General features: G+C 37.4%; 1 protein-coding gene across 5 annotated transcripts in view; it reads left to right on the plus strand.

Annotated features, from left to right (window-relative positions):
* Positions 1–15,349, plus strand: part of PRTFDC1 (phosphoribosyl transferase domain containing 1) — a 43,075-nt gene that overhangs the window by 9,751 nt on the left and 17,975 nt on the right. For all 5 annotated transcript variants that reach the window (XR_012578972.1, XM_005480328.2, XM_074534907.1 and 2 more), the window contains one exon: positions 12,728–12,793. Coding sequence is in view for 4 of the 5 variants with exons in the window: in XM_005480328.2 (XP_005480385.1) it covers positions 12,728–12,793 (66 nt within the window). In the remaining variant the exon portion in view is untranslated. The remainder of the gene's footprint in view (positions 1–12,727; positions 12,794–15,349) is intronic.

Here is a 15,349-nt window from a genome sequence, read left to right on the forward strand (position 1 = left end):
AATTAAATGATAGGACTAGACAAGGAAGTATGTTTGAGGATGAACCAAAAGAGAGAATGAACAAAAAAAATAGAAGAATGTGGATGTCATGAAGAGAAGGGCTGAATAGGATATGTTTTAGTAAAAACACACACTATAAGAAGTCTAGCACTAGAGTAGACTATTCATAAAAAATAATTAGAGCTTCTCTTTGTTAAGTGTGGAAGAGACAATTTAGGACCAGCTGAAAAGGTAAAGGTTGAATTACAGCTTCAGAGAGAAGAGGATCTTCTGGCTTAGCAAGTCTAATCCACAACTAAGAGATGCAACAGTATCACCTAATCCTGTTCCATGGCTATGCCAAATGGGACCTTTAAGTCAAACCTCAATTTTTAAATGGAATTGAAAAAATTTACAAGTCGAGTAAGGATGCAGACTTTCTTGAGTAGTTCTCAGCAGCCTCTCAGAAGAGAGGGTAAATGCATGTGAATCAAGCTAAAAAGAGAAGGAATAATACTAAGATTCATTGTTGGAACTGGTGGTAGGGACTGATGGAAGAAAGGAGAAACACCACACACTTTTATTAGGCAGACCAGTGTGCTTTCTACATGCATTGCTACCTGTTCTTGTAAAATGTTTAGTATTCCCATATGGTTATCCATAGATGTCTATCTAATTCTCTTAATTACTATATTTTATAAAATAGATATGATAGTAAAGCTCACATCTTGGGGAAGGACAAGTGAATCTTGGTGGCATAACCTTTGTTCACTGAAAACCATGGAGAGGTAAACTAGGAATGAGATTGTTACCTTTCCTTAAGTACTTTGTGATTTGTTTGGTTATATGTGTGGACTAAAGTGGCAGATGAGCATCCATCTCTGTTAATTAGAAATGACATTGTTATAACAAATTCTGTTACTTTGAATAACTTTGGGATCCCACCTGGAGCACTGCATCCAGCTCTGGAATCTCCTCTGTACAGCAAAGACAAGGATCTGTTGGAGGAGGTCTGGAGGAGGCAACGTACATGGTCCCAGGTCTGGAGCACCTCTCCTGGGAAGACAGACTGGTTCAGTTGGGTTGTTCAGCCTGAAGAAAAGAAGAGGAGACCTTAGAGCAGATGGCCAGTATCTGAAAGGGGCTTTCAAGAAAGGTGGAGATGTTTACAAGGCCATGGAATGATAGGACAAGGGGAAATGTCTTTAAATTGAAAGAGGGTAGGCTCAGACTAGATAGAAGGGAGAATTTTTTTTTTATGAAGTTGGTGAGGCACTGGAACATGTTGCCCAGAGATGTGTTTGGTGCTCCAAATATGAATGAACTTCAGAGGAAACTTCCAGAGGATTTGGTCAATTCATGTAATTCTTTCAAATGAGTACATTATTTATGGTTTCCAGAACATAACTATTAAAAAAAAAGTTTAAAAATGTGACTGGTGAATTGTAATCCATGTACAATGGGTGCATTGAATTCAGTTCACAAACATATTCATTGATATGATCTGTTTCCTCTTCAGCCTCCAGTTGTTTGAAACATATTTACAATTGTTGGTTATTAGTCTTGGCATAAACAGGACTATTAGTGCTGCAAGAATCTGAAAACAAGCAACAAAACAAGAATTGTGTAGTAGGAATCTGAATGTTTTTGCTATATGAAGCCATCTCAGTAAATAGTTTTGTTAAATCTCTCTACTGTAGGAGTAAGGAAACAGAGATTTTATAATGACTAAGTTGAAAGCTTGGTAAACGGAGTAAAAGAATTTCTTTTTCTGCCATGCATTTTCTTCTCATACACCAAATGAGTGTACTTGATTCTTAAAAGACTCCACAGAATGAAGCATCAGACTATAATCAGAGTGGTATAACATGTACAGTCCTACTTTTCATAATAACCTATTCTTATTCAGTATAATTTTACTGTATGTAACTTGGCTTTTTTAAGATCACTATGAACTTTGCATTTAAAAATAACATGTTGAAATCCTACTGGAAAAGCAGGTAGCCTTAAAATGCTGTTATTAATTTAACTACACAGAAGAAACAACTGTCTTGCTTGCATTTAGTGATTCATGTCTATACCCAGACTCTACACCAGTGTTACAATGATTGTTTATCTCCATTGCTGTGTCTCACAGGAGAACACAACTTATGATCTCCTGAGAAAAATAATCATGCTGAGATGAAAGAGAATTCACGTTAGTTTCTGTACTTACAAGTTTTCTTTTAGGCAGGTTGTGAGTTCCCTTTATTTTGCTCCATGTACACAGTTCAGCTGATGACTGCATCATCATATTGATGCTGAGTAGCCATGGAAGAATTACAAATTGGAGCCTACCTGATAGAATGAGTTCCTGTCAGCTTTAAAGCCAAGTTCTACCATAATTTCAAACGACTGAACTCCAAATTATCTGTGAATCTTACATTTGACCTGCATATAAATAACTTCAATATAGGCAAAAATGGGATCTAATTTGAAAATTAGTGATTTGTGGTTTATTTAATTTGGAGAGAGGTTGTGTGTGTACTAGACATTAAAAACTAAAATATACTCTTAACCTTTTCCAGGTCTTTCAGTCACCACTGCAGACAGTGAACAACTCTACAGAGGATTTTGCAGCATGATAAAGTTTTAGATGCTAATGGGCAGCAGAAACATGACATAATTTAGTCCATAGAAGGTAGCAGTGTCAAGGTTGTTGCTGTTCTGGGAGAGATGTTCTGTTGATTGTAGATGGTGTTGTCAGAGAGATCTCTTGTGGGCAAGCTCATGATGAGAGATTTGGGAAATCTGCTCCTTGAATTGCCAAAGGGGTTTCATCGCTGTGCACCTTCTTTCTCTATTAATGGATGAAATAGCATTTACATTCTGAAGCAGTAGTATCTTTTTGAGTGAAAGTTCCATGAGATGTTCAGACCTGCTAAAAGAAGTAAGTAAGTAAAAGGTCTTTTACTTGAACAGTCACAAATCTTAAGCAGGCATTGGTGCCCTCCCTGTACCTCTTATAGTTCAGTTATTTTCCGAAATTTAGTAAGACTTGAGATGGTTAAGAAGGTGATGAGCAGTGGAAACAGATCATATATTTTGTGAATTGAGTATTTGGAGATACTACAATTCACAGTTCTCCAAACTGTGTCCAAATGTTCCTTTTTCAAGTGTTAAGGCTTGTATAAAAATAGAATATTCTTCATGAAAGAAACAAAAAACCCACATCAACATACAGCAGTGTCTTACTGCAAAATATCAGCCTCAGAGACACTCAAACTTTTCAGAGAAATAGCTGAAAATGTGTTAGTAATGCAAGTCATCCCAAAAGCTTATTCTTGCAGCTAACTGATGAAATTTTAAATTCAGAAAAATGTAATGAGAAGAATGACAGTCGTTAAATTGTGGGTGGTGTGAGAGTAGCAGCAGAATTCAGGCACTCTGAGAGTAAACTCTCCTGCCAGGTTAATGTGTACATCAGGTCCAGTGGCTTGCTGTGAGCTCGGGCACTGCAGGTGGGTCCCTTTTCTGATTGCACCTGCACTGGCTGGAGCAGTGACTGTCCCCATTCCCCAGGGACTGCAGTGCCCTCCAGGCAGTCACCCTGGCCAGCCCAGCTGCTCCTGAGCTCCCTAACCTCTTTCAGCCCAGAGAACAGCACTTGGGAGAGAGTTTCTGTTTGGACCCCTTGAGCTTGCTGGATTTGTTTTTAGCAACCCAGATGCACACATGCATGTCAGTAGCCCCTGCCAGAGGGAGACTTACAAGCAGCTGGGGACAGCTTGTGGGCAGTAGATTCTTTAGTCAGCACAGATCTTGCTGGAAAAAATGAGTTTGCCCATAGTCAAGGGACCCTCACTAACATGTGTGCAAGCCTCAGACTCACTCGCTGCTTTACCTGAGAGATGCTCCTCAAAGGTGTCAGGAGAAGCGTGGATATTTCAACTCTAATTATTTTTGTGTACCAGGCTAGTTCTCATAGTGTTCTAAGATAAAATGAAGAAGGCCATACTATATGGAATAAAATGTAAACTTAAAAGTCAGAGTCTTGAAATGTCTTAGGTCTGGAGGCAAATGCTCTCCTTTCACCTACATGGCATCTACTGCTTCCATTTAATGTGGTGGCAGAGTTGTGAGATATGAGAGCTTTAATTCAGTTCTTGCTCAAAGAAAGTGTTTTATTTAAAATAAAACATACAGTTTTATTTTGTGCGTAGGGGCTTGAGATGCTGCTTCTAATGTAAGTAGGTGTTAATTTGTGGGTATAGTTCAGGAAAGGACATAAGTCTATCATACAGTCAGTTTATCCACTTTATTTCTAATGTAAAACTTACTTATAGAGGATGATCTTTGTAACTGTATGCATCAGATAACACACCTACACATCACTTGAATATGTTAGCACCATCTGAAATCTTAGTGATTTTTTTAAAGTATGAGTAAGTGTGTCGGTGACTCACATATGAAAGATTTGGGGGAGCCAAACAACTCAGCCAAGGGAGAACTGAGTAGGAAGTGGCCTGATTGCCATGGGGACAGAACTAGAGCAGATGTGGTAGTGAAGGCAGAGTGATACTGAGCTGTCCTACAACTTTCCAGAAGTATCAAAGTATTGTTTAAAAGCATTTATGGAGCATATTAAAGCAAGTAACTACATGCTTTTTAAGACACTTTTCATTTTTATCTATCATTTCCAGCTTAGGTATTACCTTCCTTTATACTGATATGTGATTTTTAGCTATGGAATTCTTGTTTAAAATTAAAAAAAAAAAAACCACTTTCCTCTATGTGGGTTGATGCTACGTTCTTTTGGATTTCATATCTAATATAAAATCCATAGAGGTGTTTTCTAATGTTTTTCGAGAAATTTGTGTCCCCAAGGGTCACGTTTTTCGTACAAGCTGTAATGTTTTCTTTTGAAAAATGTCTTCTATTTTGAAATCAATGTCTTGGATTATAGTATATTGCACAGGGTACGGCTACTATGTATAAATGGAGTTTAAGGTCTGAAGTTCCTTTTTCTTAAGTTATTTTTGTATGAGTGGGGTTTTTTTTGAGCTTAAATCTTTGGTAATTTTAAGCAATCCAGGTTCCTGAAATCTTGCCATTTAAGACTGTAGATGTTTTTGAAACTGGCCACTTCTAGAATAGATTCAAAGCATCAAGGGATTTTATTAGAAACATCCAACAGTTCATATTTTCAAAGAATTAGATTCCCCTGGATACAGTATTTGTTGTAAAGCAGTAGTTGCTTATAAAGCCTAAAATATTGAAGTTTAGTTTAGTAAAATGTTTTGTTTCATATTCTGCCAAAAATATACCAAGCCATGCTAAATTATGGCATTTGCAGCAATACTATATGTCATCCTGCTTCATGGATTTTACAGTGACAGGGAAACAGGATCTTACATGTAAGATAGGTCCAGAACTTAATGGTCACTAATCCTGTTGTAAAATAAGATCTGATGAGTTTGAAAGGACTGTGACATGTTTATGCATTGGAAAAATATCACATTACTTGGATGCTAGCAGTACCATTTAATATGGGAGTTTTTCATAGTAAGATCTGAAATGGGGCAAAATTAATGAAAAGAAGCCAGAGGGTTCTAATTTTTCTCAAGGAATTTGATGACTCCCTTTTACTGGCATCTTAAATGCTGTTTCTTAAAACAGATCACAACATGTGTAGTGTTTGTGCAGTGTCACACCCCAGTGGGTCTGTGAGGCACAGACCAAAAGGGTTACTCTAAAGGAATATGGCAATAACAGGAACTCCTCTGTAATTGCAGTGCTGATCTGTGTGACAGATACAACATTCTTTTCCCTCCTCATTTGATAGACGGAAAATAAAATATTTAAATAAAGATGGGATACTATAAAACAACTGTGCAAGAAAATTCACAAAGAATATGTGTGCTGTCAAAAGTTTTCAAGTTGTCATTAGCCAAGGGACTAAACACAGTAGTATGGAAAAATGCTACTCATTTGTGAGAATCAATGAGAAACTAAACTCCAGATTGCTGGAAGGGACTAAGCATTTGAGGTTTTTATCAGACTCATCTTCTGTGAATTTGCTTACACCTATTTATCTGTTTTCTCAGCCTGTGGCTATTTGACAAAGTTCAAGATTCTTCTATCTCTGTTTTATCACCAGATTCTAGGAACTAATGATAGTCTGGGTCAGAAGGTTAGCACTTTCTGGTTATTCTAGAGAAAGCTGTTTTCTCTTGTGCTTGCAGAATCCCCATGTGGACAGGGTTTTTAGTACAGAGCTACAAACTCACTGTACGTTTTTTCACAATGTTCATTTACTTTTGATCATTAATTCACAACGCAGTTTAAAAAATGAGGTAAGATCATACATGTGGGTCTTGTAGTGTCTGAGCTGGCATGCTAAGATCCTCTGTTGAGGCTGGGAAACATGACTTCTAGTTCCACTGCTGTAATGTTCATGCATTTAATGCTAAATAATAACTGGGCAAAAGATAGATACTCCAGTTGTTGTGGACTTGAATCCAAATGGACATTTTCCTACCCAAGTCCAGTATAGCTGGCCATAGCATGATTGATGACCTCAATGACTTTTGCATTATTATAGCAGGAGAAGAATTTTCCTTACACTCTTTGACTTATGGAGCTGAGGAGGAAAAGCATCCCAAGTCTGCCTTTCCCAGAGTGTGGGCTGGCATTACATCATTATCACAAAAAGTACACACACCCTTAGCAATGACTCCTGGAAGCCCAAAAGGAGTACCTGTGTAGGACTAGGGCAGTTCTGGAGGGTATGCTTCCTTAAATTATTCTTTTACCTGTAAGTTTTAAAATTTATTTGCTTCCCATCTCTGGAGAAAAATTATGGGATCAGAATTTTAACTTGCATGACTGAAGAGCCCTGTGAAATTGTTAATACCTTTTCTCATCCTACAGCATACATAGATTTTATTTCTATGTTTTAAATAATATCTTAGAGAATAAAAATAAGCAAGAGTACAAGGAAATCTCAGATTATAGTATGTGAAAACTAACCTGAGTTTTGAGGATTTATTGTGTTTCTGATATGCATACAAGTCAAAACTTTTGTTATAGTATGTTCTTGATTTCAGTTCTTGCTGAACTTTTTAAGTGTTTGGGTGCTGTTTCTGCCATATGGTGATATGTGGTGTTGACATCTTACTGCCTCATTCTTAAATAAAAGAACCCATTTTACCAATGCTAAGCAAGTATAGAAAATTTAATGGCTAAATCAGAAATTAAAAAGTAAAATATTTTATTGTCTATAATCCTTATTAGCCAAGTTAACTGGTCTGAGTTCTGCTTTGATTTATGAGAGTTTGGCTGTTTTTTAAGATAGCTTACCTTCCTTGGATTAAGTACGGAGAATGCATGCAGGAGCCCTGGTACACAAAAAATTGCTGAGTGTCTGAACAGATGATTACCAGCAATTCCATTTATGAAGTTTAATAATTTACTGTTTCCCAGAGTGTTGTTTAAGCTGAATGACCTGCCTTGCTTTTACAGTAGGAAAGAAATGTACCCAGGTGTTGCCACAGGTCAGCTGGTAAGGAATACCTTGCTGTCAGTAAGTTCATTGTTTGTCTTTCTCTGTCCAAAGCCAACTTCCTCATTGCAAAACTCTGGCCTTCCCTGGAACTGGCTAGACTAGCTTGAGTTTGAAGCAGTTCCAAACCTGAGTGGTGGAGCTTTTTAGTTAAGGAATATCAACAAGGAAGACATAGAATTTTAAAAAAAGTAAATTTTTACATGAGTGACATTGTCGATCTACCCTGACAGAAGTAAGATACGTCTTACACTGTGGTAACTAGAATTCTGCTAGATGTACATCTACAGCAGTCTAAAACTTGCTATCATGTGTTATCCTGGCAATGGCAATAAGGCCAGGCTCAGTGCAGCACACTCAGTGGTGTGGTCAGCTCAGGAAAGCAGCTTTAAAGCTCTCAGAGCTGCTCAAAGTTGTCAGTGCTTCAGTGCACATGTACCTGTACATCCTTGCAGAAAGGGGCTGTTCTGCCAGTGGGTGTGTGCCAATTTACTGCATTCCATTCCCACTTGGCTCAGCATTGTTGGATTGTTTGCAAGGTATTCAAGATACCTCTTAAAAATATATCAGTGACCTGGCACTTGACTGTTTTGAATGTGGGTGTACCCCAAAGGTTGCCTTTGGTATACATTTTGTTCTGGGTAAAGGAAGGCAAACTTTCCAGTCTTTACTGGGAAGTAATTCACATCATTCCCACTCATTTGTACAAGTCTCCAGATTAACAGCACTCACTAGGTGCCCTCTGAACTAGTTGTTCCTGCTTAAGCCTGGATAGTCCCTCTAGCTGCCTGCCATGAAAACTGACAGCTCATTTTCTACGCCCTTGAGGTCTTTTGTTCTTAGCTGTTCTTGAGAGAAGAAACCCAAAATCGTATTAATTCAAGTGGATGTTGTTTCTAAGTACAGCATTTTATATACTACCACTCAACTTCTGCTGATTCACTGAGGATATTTCATAGCCATACTTTAAATATCAGTTTGACTTATCTATTAGCCAGAATAGGTTAACAGATCCTGTAAATGCCATACTGACATACTGTCCCCACCAATTTATTCATATTTCTCAGGAGGCAGGTTGCAAAGCAATTTAGTTACATACTAGGATCCAAGGGACAACTGAATGGTCTGTCATTGACTTCTTTTTGGTCAAAACCTTCCTGGAAGACTGAGTTGTAGGAGGTAGAATGATGGTGTGAAGTGAAAGAGCTGCCCTAATGGGAATTCCCAGGTTGGAGGATCTGGTGTATCACCCAAGGGGACAAAACCAACATGGAACAGGCCTGATGGTCACATTCTTTGTTTTGAGTTTCCCTGATAAATTTTGGGAGAAAAAGGTAACCACATTTTAAAATAAATTCTATATGAACTCTGCAGACTGTAGTAATTAGATGTGTGATAATGACCTTGTGTACATATTTAATAATTTAGTTATGCATTTAAACTGTTTTGTTAAAGCTGCTTTTTTTGCCATGATTAAAGAATCTTTGTTTCACTGAGCCCAGTATTAATGTATTCCAGATTCTTTTTCTTCAGAAGAGTAACAGATGTTCACAGTTTGGTGCAATTTTCAGATGAGCAATGCTGTTTATAATGAATTTTCCTGAGACCACCCAACTCATTTCACTTGTAACTTGAACTATGTCCAAGTGTTGATCTCAAGAGATGTAAAAGAGATGTAATAATTCTGTGCCCCACCCAGTTCAAAACACATGACTTAGTATAGATGGAATTTAAATATGTATACTTCCAATCTACACAGAAAGCTAAAGTTTTATCATGTGTGCCATGAAAAATGGTGGTGGAAATAACATTCTTGCTTTAATTAATCAAGTATTCCTAGAATTAACTAAAATTATAAAACAAAGATGAATAAGTGAAAAACCACAACCCAGTAATTAAAAGCAGAGAAATTGAGATTTATTCTGGAAAATGCAGATTTATTAAGCCCCCCCAAAAAATAGAAATATAGCTTGGGATGAGGTGTGGGGATGTGACACAATGCATCACATCTTCTCAGAAACAGCTGCAATAAATTTTGTGCTACATTAACCAAAATATAGTATGATTTGGAGCTGTCTCTATCCAAGCCAATATATTTAATGTCAAATATTTAAAAAATATTTGTGTTGATAGGGTTTAGGGATATTAGAAAACAAGTATTGAGGAACTTTGGGTGACAGAAAATGAAGCTTCAATTCATATTTCTGCATTTATAAGAAATCTCAGAGACTCAATTATATCAGTTGGAGCAACTCACAAAGGAAGAAAGAAGCTCTGAATGACTTGAGACCATGAAAATTAAACAAACAGTTCTGAATTGACATTAATTGGTACTGAATGAAACAGATTTTTTTCTTTCCTGACATTTGTTGTACCTTGTATTTAACATTTAGTGCAGTGTTATTTTGGGATTATAAATTGAGAACTCAGAAAAAAAAATGCACAGAGAGGTTTCCATGGCAACCATAGTGTGCAAATTATCTATGTGAACATTATGATCAGGGTAATGTCACACCATGGTATTGAGCTTTGCTGTTTGGCAGGTATGTATTTTACAACATGAGTTAAGTGATAAATGTAGATAGTTATAAATGGCTTTAAATCAATTATCTGAATTTTTTTTTTAGCAAGAGAATTGCTCTCCAGTGTGATGCAAGGAATTTCTTTATTTTTTTTGGAAATACCTTGGCTGGAGGGTTCTGAGCTGCATATAGAAAAACCATATAGAAAATGATTGGTTTTAGGGACCATGAATACCCAGCCTTGTCCTTTGCCAGCTCTCATTCTCCAGTAGAACCCCAGGGTTTTCATAAATGTGTGCAGTTGTGTCCCAGCAGCCGAAGTGTGAATGCAGAGCCTGACGGGATGCTGTGATGCCCCTGCTCTCAATGGCTTTTGTGTTTGCTTAGCTGCTTGCCAGCAATGAAGATGCTATTTCAGCATCTTCCTTTCAGCTGAAGCCAGAAATACCAAATGCAAAGGAAACAGTGCTGCTGTGAATACTGTAGAAAGAGAGGGTTTGGGGTTTTTTTGTGAAAAATAAATAAATTCATTAATCATTGCACCTCACTGTTATCTTTTTTTCTCTTTCCTTTTCTCAACTAGCAGCTTAAGGGCAAGCTGCCTCTTCAGTAATTCTTGTGTGCTGGTTGCTAATGAAATTCTACACTTTCTCATTTGGAAATGAAAAAATATTTTGTCAGTGCCTTGGTTACACATGCTGTGGTAGATATTAGAAACAATCTGCTTTTTATAGTCTTATAATAGTCTTGACTTGAATACATGCCTGACTTTTGAAGAGTGACCTGTCTTGCTTTACAACAAAAGACTCGTGCTTTTAAGCCTGAACTTAAAATCTTCTCAATCTCCAGTTTTTACTTAGTTTTAAAATAGTCTTCTGAGGAAATCAGTTACTTGCTTTGCTGTTATTTGGACTTCTTTTTTTTGTTTTTCTTTATGAAAATAAAAGAAATATTGAAACTTATATTAGAAAATGTATGGGATGTAACCTTCATTGCTGCTCTAGCTCTGTTTCCCAGGAAACGGATCAGAGCAGCATGAAATTTATCTAAAGCTCCCAGATCCGGTGCAGGAAAAGTGAAGGCAGGTCTAAAAACTGTCTTTTAAAGCAATGACTACTAAGGACCTCTTACAAAGCTGTGGTGTGAGAGTTTTGTGGAGAGTAGAGTCTGAGTGAAAGCCAGGGAGCCTTTTGGTGGGTCTGCAGAATGCAAACTTGGAGAAATTCTCATTTGGGCAATTTGACAACCTTTGCTTACAGCTGCTCAGGAAGGCTGATTTAACTTAGACAATCCATTCCCATGAGGACCACAAAAAGTTCCTGGGGTTTTCTTTGGTGAAGAGGTGCTTGGAAGTCCCCAAACTTGTGCCCCCTGGTCTGTGAGCATGGACAATGTGGTTCCATCTGCACAGGGGGCAGCTCTGACCCTCTGGGTGCTGCTTCTCCTTGCCCTGATTTGGGAGGGGAAGAAGAACAGCTCTAAATCCTTTAGTCCAGTAGATCTTCACCCACATTTTAAGTCCTGATGTGCCACTATTTACCTGTGGAAAAACATTTGGCTTCAGAGGGCTGGATTTAGAAAATAAAAGCAGAGAATCCAAGTATTGTATATTTGTCAGTAGTTTGTAATGATGAAGCTTCCTGGTGTTACCAGTAAACCACAATGTCACATTGTGCTACTGGAGCTATTATAGAAATTGGACTAATGCTCTCTTCCTATGGGTAGGAAGATTAGATTAGCACATGCATCAGTTTGGCAAAAAACTCACATTAACTATACTTATTTCTGCTCTTGCTTTTTCTGAAAAGTTCATATAGCCTGGCCATGACTGTGTATTTTTTCATTTGCCACCTTCTTTAAGGCCTCTTTTGTCTTGTCTTAAAAGCAGGGCTTGCATGTATCTCCTTTTTGTGATCTTAACTGTGTGTTCTGCTGATAATAAGTTGAAGCTAGAGCTGGTTGAGAATTCCATCAGAAGGAATTTCAACTAGAAATGTCTGTGAAATAAATTCAACAAAAAAAGAATTCTTTAAAAAATAACTTTTTTAACAGGAAAATCAAAACATACTGTTCTGTTGCATTTAGTTCCACCTGATTGGCCATATTTAAGTAATTGACCTCAAGGATTTTATCTTTGTGTCAGTTGAATAAACAAAGCTTTGGAAACTCTATGGCCCACTGAAAATATTTTTGATAGTAAGTGATAAATTTTGCAAAACTTTTTTCCCTGAAGAAAATGAAGTGAATTCCTCCAAAAAGAGCTGACATGTAAGCACATTTAGCCAGTTTCCAAAAACTGTTCCAAACCAAGAATGTGCTTACAGGTGTTTGGTCAAGTGTTGAGATGCTCCTGTCCTCCCATTTTGGAAGGGATAAATATGTTACTCAAACCTTGTCATACTAAGAAATAGCAAGCAAGGGAACACTATTCTAAAAAGAAAGATGCAACTTTTTCTAGTCCAGTAAACCCTAGAGTTTGAAGTTGGCTTAAAAACAAGCAGGAGATGCAGGAAGCCAGAGGAAGAAGTGAGACTGTGGTTTTCTTGTACACCAATACTAACAAGCTTTAGAAAATATTCATAACTAAGACTAGTAATCAAGATTTTTTTTGAAAAAAGGTAACATTTGTATTTTATTTTGTACAGTTATAACCAATTTCAAAATTTTTTATTTCTTCTTTTAGAATGATCAATCTATGCAAGATATGCAGATAATTGGAGGAGATGATCTTTCAAAGCTGACTGGCAAGGTTTGTTCATTTTATATTTAAGAAAGAGAATAAATTCCCTAAAAATACTTTAGAAGAGCTATATAATTTTTGTCAGATACTAATACTGGAATCAAAGTTATTAATTCTTCCCTATTAAATTGCTGTGATGCCACTGTTTTCAGATTGCAGATGGCCAAAAAGGTCAGAATGTAGCCTCTCCATCCTTGTGCAGAATTTCCCAGTGGTTACACATGTACCATCAGAGAGACTGTGGGCAAAATTTGTGCTGTAATGTTTCCCCTTAGCTTGTTCATGTCATGGAGCTTTGGGTTTTTTTGCCTTCAGTGGGTGTGTACAAGCAAACTGCACAGTGCATATCTCTGTTAAATTCAGCATATGAGTTTAATACCATTTTGCCTACTGCACAAAATTCAGTTCTGGAGCCTTTCACTCAGAGAATCAGATGGGATTTTTTATTTCAGCATCAGGCTGGCTATATGACTGAATCTGCACTAAGCCTGAGCCTTGTGATAAGGAGAGAGAGTGGTTTGAGGCAGTGAAAAGGCCATTTTCATCTAACCATGGTAATACAAAGCAGTACTTTGAAGAGGAAGGAAGGCTTGTTTCATTAGGCAAATGGTCTCTGTGGCAAATGGTCAAAAAAATGGATTCTTTACTTATGCATTAAGGCAACATAATACTTATCTTGTTATTTGTACTGTATGTGCAGTCACTGTCTTATTAGGTGGTTCTAGATAATATCAGTTTCTTCAAAGCACTCAAATGGAGCACTAGCAAACTCATTTGTTTTGTTGTACTATAGCACACTAGAAAAAGAAGAGGAAAACAACTTTAAATATTTCATTAATATTAAATAGGGTTTGATGCAACTAGAACTGAAATTTAAAAAATGCTATTATACTTAGAATATTTTAGTGATATGTATGTACTCAATTTACACTTCTAAATACTCCTGCTGGGTGTTGTTTCCTAATTACCACTAAAGCGCTAATGATATTCTGGGGAAATATTAATTAATTTACTACTTTCTAATATTCAAACACTGGAGTTACCTGTTTTTCTGTGATGATTTTGCATATGTTTCTCCACCTCACAGGCAGAACTGGCAGTGCATCTTACTTAACATTTCTCTTTTTGAACATAGTTCAAACACTTTCTAAACTTCCAGACCCAGCTCTCCTTCCCCATCTTCCAATCCCAAATTTCCTTGATTAATGGTTGCAGATATCAATATTATTTCCAGATATGATATTTCCAGTTTCACTTGAATTCACTGGGCAAAACATTATTTTTTGCATGACTTTCATGTATTTATCTGTTCCCACATGTGTATGAGAGAGAAGGAAGATTTCACCCTATTAAGTCCTGCTCTTATAAAAAATGAAGTAAATTCTTTTCTTACAGTGAAAATCCTGGTAATATTTTTCTCAATGGCATGGCTCTCCTGTTGCCAGATATGGAATGGGACACCAAATTTGGCTGTTGGGAGGCTGAGAGATACTTGGGGAGAAGACTGAGCAGCAGCATGGTTTAAGATAGCTGGGCAAGGAGGCTGGGATCTTGGGTAGGTGTGAGGCAGCTGCTCTGGGAATAAATTGCTGCTCAGGAGGGGAGCCCAGAGCTGGAAGCTGGGTGTGGAGGCTGAAGTGGGGCAGGAAGGGAGAGCTGGGACTGCCAGGGGAGCAGACTCTCAAAGGGCCTGTTTGGTGTGTGTTTGTTTGTATGTGGGGCTGTCTGACACAGCTGATGTAGGAATAAGGAAATAGCATTTTTGCCAGAACATGTGAGAACAGGGTTCCCTTGAGACTTATTTTACTGCTTGAAAAGCTGGAATGCAAAGCTTAGGCTCAAATGCTCATGCTTGTATATCTAAAGTTGGATATGTGAAGGAGTGGCCTTATGTCCGCAGATGCCAACTCCTCCATCTGTTGTTGACTTCAGCAGTTAGAGCAAGTATTCAGCACATTTTACTAATCAGCCATTTGTGGGCTGATTCAGAGCCTCCTACAGGCCATGTAAATCTTTTCCTTGAAGTGTTTTTAGTACCTCTAAAAGCTGCTGCCTTTTAAAACTGCCGGTTCAGTAGGCATCCAATGTCACTGAGTGAATTAGTTGAAGACTTACTCAGAGAATTCGACTTCTTTGCTATCGAGCAAGCTGTGTTCTTCCTCTGCCTGCTTGGAGTATTGAATAACAAAAGATTGCAATGATATTGGAAAATTAATATACCAAGTTAAATCTCATTAACTTACTCATCATGGAAGGTGTTTTCTAAAGCACGGGTCTGGGCTTGGAATATAAGTTACATTATGCTTCTGTAAAGTTGAAAAGTATCAATAAAAGTAAACAGTTTTGAAACTTAGAGAGAAAAGATTCTGAGATTTTGATGTTGAATTGCCTTTCATTAAGTAATACCTGAAACCTCAGCTAGCCTATAATCTTAGTGAAGAGCTAAGGCATGTTTGCTGCACGTTGGAAAAACAGATTACTGAGTGAACATGCTGGTATATATTCATGTTGGATTTTTTTTTTTTCTGAGGAAGCCTAAAGAAAGCAAAAAAATTTAAAAGCTAA

Source organism: Zonotrichia albicollis, chromosome 1, assembly GCF_047830755.1.
Source record: "Zonotrichia albicollis isolate bZonAlb1 chromosome 1, bZonAlb1.hap1, whole genome shotgun sequence".
In the NCBI taxonomy this organism is placed as follows: Eukaryota; Metazoa; Chordata; class Aves; order Passeriformes; family Passerellidae; genus Zonotrichia; species Zonotrichia albicollis.